At 48.6% G+C, this 10,329-nt stretch overlaps 1 protein-coding gene across 1 annotated transcript in view; it reads right to left on the bottom strand.

Annotated features, from left to right (window-relative positions):
• Positions 1-1,199: 1,199 nt before the first annotated feature.
• TRPC5 (transient receptor potential cation channel subfamily C member 5) overlaps positions 1,200-10,329 on the bottom strand; it is a 96,401-nt gene continuing 87,271 nt past the window's right edge. The window contains exons 8-11 of the mRNA XM_040083993.2: positions 4,779-4,985; positions 4,574-4,615; positions 2,807-2,896; positions 1,200-2,115 (exon numbers count right to left, since the gene is read on the bottom strand). Coding sequence (XP_039939927.1) covers positions 1,381-2,115; positions 2,807-2,896; positions 4,574-4,615; positions 4,779-4,985 — 1,074 coding nt within the window. The 3' untranslated portion in view covers positions 1,200-1,380. The remainder of the gene's footprint in view (positions 2,116-2,806; positions 2,897-4,573; positions 4,616-4,778; positions 4,986-10,329) is intronic.

Below are 10,329 nucleotides of genomic sequence, written 5' to 3'. Positions count from 1 at the left end.
AAAGAAAGATCAACTGTCCCATTGTTTAAAATAAAAATAAATAAAATAAAATAAACCCCCCTAAAAATCCTTGATAAGAATTCAACCATCTTGCCCTTGTTAGGACTGTGTTTTTCCCTGCTCTGTTTCTCCTTGGGACAACAGCAGTGACAGTGCTAAGCCCTGTCCAGACACTCCCACAGCTGGGAAAGAAAAGAAAATAAAAGAAAATAAAAGAACATAAAAGAAAATAAAAGAAAATAAAAAAGAAAATAAAAGAAAATAAAAGAAAATAAAAAAGAAAATAAAAGAAAATAAAAAAGAAAATAGAAGAAAATAAATAAAAGCAAATAAAAGAAACCACCTGGTGCCACACTCCTTTTTGTTGCACCTCAGAGAAGGACCTGCAGAGCTGTTCCATGCTGCTTTTCAGACCTGCAGCTCAGGGGCCCAGGGAAGATGCTCTCCCTCAGGAGATGGATTTCCCCCTAAAGCCTGACACCCATCAGAGAGGCAGCAAAAAGTGAATGCAGTGCTGGAAGTAAAATTAGGAATTGCAAAATACGTTCAAGGCTCCGAGCTGGGTTTTGGCTCAGCCTGTTAGAAACCACTCTGAGGTTTGTATTTCAAGCAGCCAGGGTTGTTTTGGGTTTTCTTTTCGTTTCATCTACACAGGAGTTGGAGGCAAGGCCAGGTGCTGGCTCCCACCGTCAGCCTAATTGGAAGGTCCTTCTGCTCCCCAAAAGGGAAATTAGGTAAATAAACAAACATGATAGCAACAAAAACGTGTTCCAGGTAGATGATCAAAGGGGTCTCATATTCGGTAATAATTTACAATATTAATATAGTGGCCTGATAAAAACAAGCACAACCAAAAGAATCAGAAGTCATATTGCTTAAAGGAAACAACAACAAAAAAACCCCAGTTATAGGTCGAAACCCTTTTAAAGAATATTTTCGGAGTGATTCTCAGCCTTCTGCTCAACAGCTGTCTGTGTTGATGAGGAAAACGGAGCAGGATGCAGAGCCAGTGGTGCTGGACAGCAGCACTGAAACCCAGCTGGGGTGGGATGATGATGGGAGCACTGGAGAAATCCTTTCCTCAGCCACCTGCATGCCTGAAGTCGGTGGGGTTTGGAGACTAAGACTGCATCCAGAGGGATTCCTGTGGTTTATGGCAACCTTATAAATGGTGAAACCATTAGTTTAGTATTAGTGACCGTAAAAAAAAGTAAATTAAAAAAGGTGCAGATGGCTATAAAATAGGCTATGACATAAGTAGGCTTACACTTTTTTTTTTTCACTTGTGGACAGAAAGGAAACAGTGATGCTGAACCAGATGAGAGCAAACAATTACCAATGCTTGGCTGAGTTTTCCAGTGAGAGTTAAGAGAGCTTTGCTCAGAGCCGAGTGGTAACGTGATCCTCCTGCCCGTCTTTCCACTGGTTTATAAACAAGTCACAGGCCTCTCCCCATGAATCAAACACATCCTCTGACGAGTCTATAAGTTTGGAGTTAGAGGAACAAATACTGGAAGCACAGTGAAGGGAGCTGGTACAAACCACAGGGCACTCCTTGCTCTGTCCCGTAAGTCTCGTGTTCCCACTGTAGGCCACCTCATTGAGGTTAATTTCACTTTTGGAACAATTCTCTTCTCTCTGTCGGTCCATGGGAGAATATTTAATGTCTTTCCACATGTAGTGTGGCTGAATGATCCCGTCTGAGATGGTGTACATGGGCTCTGAGCTGGGCTCGGGGACGTGGCCGTTCATCTTGGAGAAGAGCAGGCCCAGCCTCTTGAAGGATTCCTTCTTGGAGCTGGAGAGTCTCTGAACTCTGTTCCCATTCCGGACGAAGGAGCGCTTGCTGATCCCGTTGCTTTTTGGCTTCTCCTCCACCATGTTGATCCCAGACATGGTTTTAATCAGAGCAGATACGTTGAAGTCCTTTTTTTTGTTGGCTACATTGAAAGACACGCTCTTGGCTCTGGGTTTTTCTCCAGCACCCTCCTCGGTTGTTTCGTCCTTTTGGGACACCTCTGTGCTGCTGGTGGAGTAACTTCTCCTCTGGGGCTTCCTGTTGCCTAAGAGGTCAAGAACTTCGTAGCGGAAACTCGAGATGTCCTGTTTTAATTCCTGGAGCGAGAGGAGACAGGAGTTACTCCCAGCAGCCGTATCTGACACGAAGGAATGATTGCATCCCCTCGGGAGAGCTGTCCAGTTTGGCTGACACCAAATCACACAAGGACATCGCATCCATGTCCAGTGTCACCCAAAAATGACGTGCTGGTAGTGCTGAGAAGTGGGGACCTCACAATGCTTTTGTCTCCAGAGGCTGGGGACTGGCCCTGGTGACGGACCCCCTCTGCCCACCCCCTGCACACTCCAAAAACTCAGATAAAAGAGTTACAGAAAAGGGAAAACTGCTGAAATATGGCAGGAATCCTGTCTGGCTGATAGGCCCAACTCTAAATGTGTTGGTGAGCGTTCTTAATATCCATCAACCCCAACCCATTCCTTGACTCTCTCTGCAGTAGGATTGGGAATGTGATGTTGACTCAGATCACATATTTCATTCCTACTCTTTTCCAATGCTTTTGTCTGCAGAGCACATTGTGTGTTTAAATATGGGAGGTGGTCGTATAGGAAGACCCTCAACAATAACTCACTCTGCCCACAAAACCCCACAGGCCCATCAGATGCATTCCCAGCTCCAATCACAATCCTATTTCCACACATCACAAATCACCTTAACAAGTTAGTGCGAACTCTGCAAGTGGCTGTTTGAATTAATAGAACAAATTATCATTGAGGAATAATAAATTACCTTGAAGTTTTCTTCGGTTAAACCTTCGTTGGTTTTGGAAGTTCTTATCATTGCAGCGACATATCTTTTCACGAGATTTCTTATCACTTCCTGGAATAGGAAACAATCCAAGTGATTCAATTGCTAGCTCAGCCCAAACTCTGCTCTTGCTGTGCTTCCCTGAGCTCTTGCCAACAGCAGCTGTCCTGACTCTGCTGGCTAAAAACCACTCACCACTAGAAACAAAAAGCTTCCTTTTAAGCAGAGCAAACCTTGGGAAGGGGTGACACAGCTTCCATCTCATGGATGCTCAGCTTTTAACTAAAAGCAAAGCAGTTATTTTTGTACTGGGGTTTGTAGATGTACAAGTCATGGAGAGAAAAAAAATTCTCGGAGGGCTCTCTCCAAGCAGTTCCTAGATGTGCTCTTTAATCTCAGCTGCTGAAAGGTTTTACAATCACCAGTCTCACACACTGCGTACCCTGATGGGCTAAATTTGGCACTTGAAGGTGGTTTGTCAAGTATTTGAAGCCAAGGTGGCTATGTTAGCAATAACTAATGTGAAGGACAGCCAGGACCCCGTGGGTCAATGGACACTCACCCCAAACCACATCTGCAGCTGCCTGGGTGTTCCCTAAGGGCAGAAACTCCTTTAAGGGTGGCTGCACCATCCGTGGGCAGCACTGGAAGGGCCAAATCACACTCTCAGTGACTTCTCCAGGGACTCTCACTCCTCTGTGCTACCTGTCTGCTACACTCCCTGGTTTTGGCTGGATGAGCTCCATTTCGCTCTGCTCATGTCCCTCCCTGATGGCTTCACAGAAGCAAACTGGTGCTTTGGGCTTGCACATTAATCTGTGCCAGCCAAAACACACCCAGGCTGTTTGTGCCTGCTGTATGCAGGGGAGAGACTGCTCCAAACCTGCCCTGCATCTCCTCCCCTTCATAAACGAGCCTGAGCAACACCAAGCTGAAGATGGTGTCGGCACCGAGGCTTTGCTGGGAGGTTTTTAAGAGATCCCAGTGTCGTAGCCGTGAGCTGTGCTGTGAAGTCAGAAAGCGCCATATGTCAGCTGTCAAAGGTGACTAATTATGTTAACCACCAACTCCTGATAAAAGTGCTCTTCAGAAAGCAGGAGATGTCTTAAGTAAGACAAATTACTAATGGCTTTTGGCAGTGGAGCCTAACATGCCACCTAACATTCTGGAGATTTTTTTCCTTCCATCATGCTGGCATAATACATCCCACTGAATTCAAGGGCTGAAGCTGGTGTTTTTAATGGAGTTTCACCCTTTTGTAGGTTGAGTTTAATAAGTACTTGATGACAGGCAGGCTGAGAATAAACAAACCAGCAAGATTCAACAAAGGAATCATTCCTCCTTCCTGAGCTGTCCCAAACAAAAGAATATCCCCACCACAGTCTGAGTTAGGGGTGCTTTGCAAAAAAGAGCAAGAGAGGAACAATTCAGGAGTGTAAAAATGCTGCAGAAATGGTTTTAATCAGGATGTCCTGACAGCCTGATGGCAATGGGGATGTGACCTTGACTTCAGCAGCCACACTGATACCTGCAAGTTTTCCACTATTCCAGAGGGACTGAAAGGCAAGGACAGATTTACTGAACCATCCACCTCCAATGAGGAAATGCTTTAATCCATGATAAGCCAAATCCTCTTAGAGGACCTACACTTATCAAAATATATTCTGGAAGCGAGCAAGAGTTGCAGTATTGGAAAATGAGGAGGAGAAAGAAACAGCGAGTAAAAACTTCACGTGCCCAAGAGTTTACCTGGTAATGTTGATTCTGAATCAGGTTGTCAGCGTGTCGCTCCTGGAAAGAGAAAGGCACAGGGGTGTCACCTGTCTGGTCCTGCCTTTAGAGCTCCTGATGGCTCCGAGCAAGTTATGATCCAGCAACCCCCTGCTGATCCCTCGTGCCCCTGAAAATCCCCAGCGCCCTCCAGAAACGAAGCGCAAGCCCGTGAGCTCCTCACCGTGAACGTTTTGAGGTTCTCGTGCCTCTTCTGTTCATCGTCAGAGTCGTCACCTGGGCACAGCTGGTTGTGGATCCACTTGCAGAGGTACCAGACCGACTTGGGACTGGGCACGATGTTGAAAGGAGGGGGCAGAGTGGCGCCTTCGTCGAAGTAACTCATCCAGAGCTTCGTCCGCGCAAACTTCCACTCGATGTCCGCGTGGTCCTGTGGGAAGGGCAGAGACCGTCAGCAGCTGGAGCCAGGCCGAGCAGGGGAGGTGTGAGCAGGGAGGGATTTCTCCAGCTGCAGGCAGAGCAGTGTCACTCCTCACATCTCCCTCGCTGGGGGTGGGCGCAAGAAAAATTGGTGTGAAACGGAGCTGGAGTGAAAAAGTACCAAGCGCCGAGAAATGAGAGGAGAGCAATACCCAGCAAGGAGAATTCCGTGTGCTGGAGGCCAGCTTTGTCCTTAAGAGGTTGCGCTTATTGGTTCACCGACGCAACAAGCAAGAGAACACATTTCTTATTTTGCTTTTTGCCAGTGCTTTTATTATCACAAACCACTGTTCCTGATGTCTAAATACAATGAATTCTCATATTCTTCCCTGGGAAAAAAAAAAAAAAAAAAAAAAAAAAAAAAAAAAAAAAAAAAAAAAAAGGTCTTCCAATAGTGGCTTTTGATTTGTTTTTTATAGCCTCCATTAATTCTGCTCTTATAAGGAAATGACACATTTTATATGCGCCGTATTTTACATCTTGCCTCTGCATTATCCTTACAGAAGCCAGGAGACATTTTACGCTTAGGTTGGTGGGGGTTTTTTGCATTTATATTATCCCCATGATGGCTTGCTGTGCCCTAGTGTTTGTCATGCCAAACAAAGCGGAGGTGGGACACTAACACCATTGTTTTACAGCTGCACGGATAGACACAGGGCCCATACAGTCCCCAGGACAGGAACGCTGAGTTATGGAAGAGACTGACCCTACAGACTTCAGAACAGCTGGGTTTGGGGAGCACTCCCTGCAATTTAATCAATTTTTAATGATGATGGAGGCAACCCAGAAACACGGTGCATATTCCCTCCAACATCGGGGCCGAGGCACTGCAGAGACCCAAAACAGAGATCTAGTTTTAAAGCTGAACGAAGGCCACTGTTTTGTGCAGAATTTCTGCAGAAATTCTGACATTAAGCAGGAGATGGAGGGAAATAATTTGTGCTGGACACAGCTTGCAGCAGTACGCTGAGCTGGAACCGTGTATTTGTGTGGTCACCACTGCAGAGGACAGCGCCAAGCTGGTGGCTGTGACATTTCAGCATTTGTGTGAGCGGTGCCTGACACGAGATTAAACCAAAGCCACGATGATTCAGGCTGAGGAACAGCCCAAGGTGGGGGAGAAGGACAACGTGGGACTTTAATTTTCCAAGGAGATTCTGGCGAGGTTGGAACAAGGAGCTTATTGAGCGAGGGGCGCTGGGCTGCAGCTCTCGCAGGCAGGCACTGAAGTGTAGGACAGGGACTTTAATAAAATATGGCTGAACATCAATGCCCAAAAAAATTACTACACTGGCTCTCTGGCCATGCTCCAGCGCCCTGACACGGGTAAAATATGCTCACATTTTGACAGTGAGGTGCAGCTGAACTCCATTTCGGTAATGTATTCAAATTATGTGCAGCCCTGGATTTAGAGCGACTGTCTCAGTGGCCCAGGAGCACATTAATCTCTGCAGATGGTCTGCAACAGCGCAGAACATCCTTGTCCCCTGCCAGTTTACCACAGGGGGGCTCAGAGGTGCTGCCTGTCCTGCCCCTTTTTCCTCACATGCCATCAGACCCCGCAAATGGGCAAACTGCAGCATTGCTGCGAAGGATCACGAGTTGATGCTGCTGGGAATGAAGCCCTGGGGAGTAAAAAAAAAGCAGTTTGGAGCAGCAGGAATAACTGCCACCATAAAAAAAAAAAAATAATGATAACAACTTCTGCTCGTTTTTAGTTCATTTGTCTCTACCTGCCAGCCCACAGGACAACTCCTTTGTGTCAGCTGCTCGCAGTTACAGGCAGAGCTGCCTCAGCCCCTCCAGAAGCAGGGCTGGCTGCTCCCTGCCCACACCTGAAAGCTCCCTCGTGCCCATCTTTCCACCTGAGCCTTTCCAGGTCTGTGCAGCTTGAGCTGAAACAAGAGGAACGATGGGCACTGCAGGCCAGGTGAGCCCAGAGGGACCAGGGGAGAGCAAACCCCTCCCCAGAGAAGGGGCCTGAGCTGCACTTTGCATATGGAATCATTTGTCGTGGAAAAGCCCTCTAAGATCAACTCCAACCATTCCCCAAGGCCACCCCTGTCCCCAAGTGCCACATCCACACACCTTTTAAACCCCTCCAGGGATGGGGACAGCACCACTGCCCTGGGCAGCTGCGCCAGGGCTGGACAATTCTTTAGGAAAAGCAATTTTTTTTTCCTGATATCCAAGCTAAACCTCCCCAGGTCACTACCAGGAAAAGCCCAGTGGCAGCTTCGTGCTGCTGGTTTGAGCATTTTTGCAGGGGAGGAGCTGCATGAGCCCAGGGTTGGATTGCAGAGCCCTGCTGGGGCTGAGCAGGAGCTGCAAACACCTGGCAGCACTGCCTGGGGCAGCAGGGGAGCTCCGGGCAAGGCAGGAACTGAAGCAGAGTGCGGAGACTTATTTTGGATAGAGACGTTATCTTTGAAGTTCTTTGTCAACAGGAGTAGGTGTGAATGTGGCACCTTCCAACCCGGCACATTCCGTGATGTCCTGTGAGAAATCCCCCCCTCTCCTGCAGGAAAGTCCACCGAAGTGTCAGGGTGGGACCAGGAGTGGTGACTTGGCAGCAGCTTCCTTCGGCACATCGTAAAAGGGCACGTCCTGGGCAGGTGCACTTCGGCAGTGGATGCTGGATGCTCTTTGAAGAGCAAGGTAAAGCAATTCTCTACCCTGGGGATTGCAAATTTGTTTCTGGGAAAGGAAGGAAAAGGCTTAAAAAGCTTTTCTGCACAAAGTGGGTCTTGTTTTTTTTGTTTTTACTTTTTGTTCTTTCATTTTAAAATAGCTGGATGGAACACTTCATCCCTGGAAGTGTCCCAGGCCAGGCTGGGCAGGGCTTGGAGCAACCTGCTCTCGTGGAAGGTGTCCCTGCCCATGGCAGAGGGTTGGAAAAGGTGATCCCAACCCAAAGCGTTCTGGATTCTGTGACTGTGTGGGCTTTCCTAGGAGCTGAGTGCCGTGAGGCTTAGCAAGACTTTTCCCTTAGGAAGTTTGGAGGCTGCTCTGAACAAATCCCTGTTGGTCTGAGTGTGTCTGTGGGTGAGGTTTAGGGATGCTGGATTCACCCCACCTGTATTTCCTCTTGTGCCATCTCAGCCAACAAGTGCACTATAACCTCTCTTAAAAGACAGACCAGACCCTTTCCCAAAAACCTCAACGTGTCTTTGCTTCCCTTCTCTGTTCTGCTGCTGCAAATTCCCCAGGGTTTACAAACTCAGCCTGTCTCAATTATTCACCCTGACGTTCTGCAAACCTGAGCAAATCAGATGAGAGCTCCTGGCAGCAGTTTTGTGTTGGAAATATATAGCAAAGACACACTTCAGCTTTACTGACAATGTCTTCGTGTGCCAGGAAACCATTTTCTTGCTTAGAGCCCTCCTTAGTGCTGGAAGTAATAAAATCCCCACACAAAGCTACAGCTCCCCAAACTCTCCTCCTTGTGCTGAGTACCAAAAAACCTCTTCAGCATCTGTTCTGTACCCAGCTCAAACCTGGAGCACCTGGGACTCCCAGCCAGGACATCAATCCTTGCACTGGCTGGGAATGCAGCCCCACCAGGTTTGGGATGCTTCCCCAGTGACTGCTGGCCCCTGGGCAGGAGACACATTTTTGGGAGCTGCCTGAGTGTGAGCAGTGAGTACAGGATCCTCCCAGACCTGTGCTGTGCTCTTAGATGCCAGCTCTTCGGTAACATTTATAATAAGCTGGAACCCCACGCTCACTAGCTCTGCCAGCGTGACCTCGCTGCTTTAGGAGTTTTAATCGAAGTTGGGATTTCACCGTCCTCCCTTTGAGAGCTTCTGTCTCTCTCGCCCTTGTTCTTGTCACCGTTTTCTTTCAAGCACTGTTCAGCGTTTCAGCTATCAAACGCTCTACACTTGAGAGGGCCGAGCCCTCCAGCTCAAAGAATATGTGAGCTCAAAGAAACCAGCACTCGGCTTTGCTGTGAGGAAAAAAACAAACCTGTCTCACTTCCTATCACAATGTGAATGTGTCATCCTGGCCACATAATCCTCTTGCAAATCTCTGCCATTTGAAGTGAGAATTAATCTCCCACCAAGATTTCCCTGTGGGATGGCTGAAGCCATTTCACTGGAGCAGTCGCAAATATTTTCTAATTCAGTCACAAAGTGATGTATTCACAGATGTGCCAGATTTTAAATGATTACCTGCTGCACTAATTACCCAGGATAATTCAGGCATTAATCTCTGTCCTTATCTCCGTGCAGAAAACGCGTTGTTTACAGTTCCTGAGATGTTTTCTGTAAAGATTTCCATCACTTGGGCCATGCAGGCTGGATCACACTTTGCCAAACAGCCAGTCCTGACCCAGCACAGACCCAGCAGGGGAAGATGCTGCCAGTTTCCTGCAGGACCTGGATGCCACTGCCGCAGCCTCCAGCTTCCTGAACCTCTCCATGAGTGCAGTATTCCAGCTCCCTCGTGGCTGGGAAGGAGGGAATCACTGAGGATTTCTCGTAGCACACAGGAGCTGAAGCACATCCCTTGGAAAGCCCAGATCAGGGCAGGGCACTCCCATCTCCTGGCTCCTAACAGCCCTGGGCTAGCCCCCAGTTTGGGTTGGCCCAGGGCTGAGATGGATTCTGGCCATGCTGGGGATTTTGCAGGCACTCTGAGGTTTGCTGAGGTGCAGAACCGTGGTTCAAACCCTCAGCTCCCAGGGGCAGGGGTAGATATTATGACAAAATCCTTTATTGTGAGGGAGGTGAGGCCCTGGCACAGGGTGCCCAGACAGCTGTGGCTGCCCCTGGACCCCTGGCAGTGCCCAAGGGTTGGATGGGGTTTGGAGCAGCCTGGGATAGTGGAAGGTGTCCCTGCCGTGGCAGGGGGTGGAAAAAGATGTTTAAATTCCCTTCCAACCCAAACCATCCCGTGAGTCTGTAAATCCTAATGCCGAGGTGATGGCAATGCTCAGCAGCCAGGAGCACCGAGATCCTCAAACTTCTCCACTTTCAAAAAAAAACCAAATTCCCAGGATAATCCCAGCTCCTCTGCACCACTCAGAGCTGCCTGGGGCTCCTGCCCTTTCCTCTGGGAATGTCCTGGGATGCAAACCCTCCCCACACCCGCCTGGAAGGAGCAAGGTGTAAAGGTCTCCAGCGTCACTGTGGCTGGCGCGGAGAGGGCTGCGTGTGCCTTTCTCGTGATTCCTTACACACCAGGCAGGGGGCTGGGCTGGAAATCGGGCTGCTGCCTGCCAGGTGCGGACAGAGGCGCCTGTGACGGTGCCCTGGGGACCAGGCTGGCTGGCTGTGGCTGAGTGCCTC

Source organism: Hirundo rustica, chromosome 21 (genome assembly GCF_015227805.2).
Source record: "Hirundo rustica isolate bHirRus1 chromosome 21, bHirRus1.pri.v3, whole genome shotgun sequence".
Taxonomy (NCBI): Eukaryota; Metazoa; Chordata; class Aves; order Passeriformes; family Hirundinidae; genus Hirundo; species Hirundo rustica.
The sequence above is the reverse complement of the archived record's forward strand: the minus strand, read 5'-3'. Positions and strand labels throughout refer to the sequence as shown.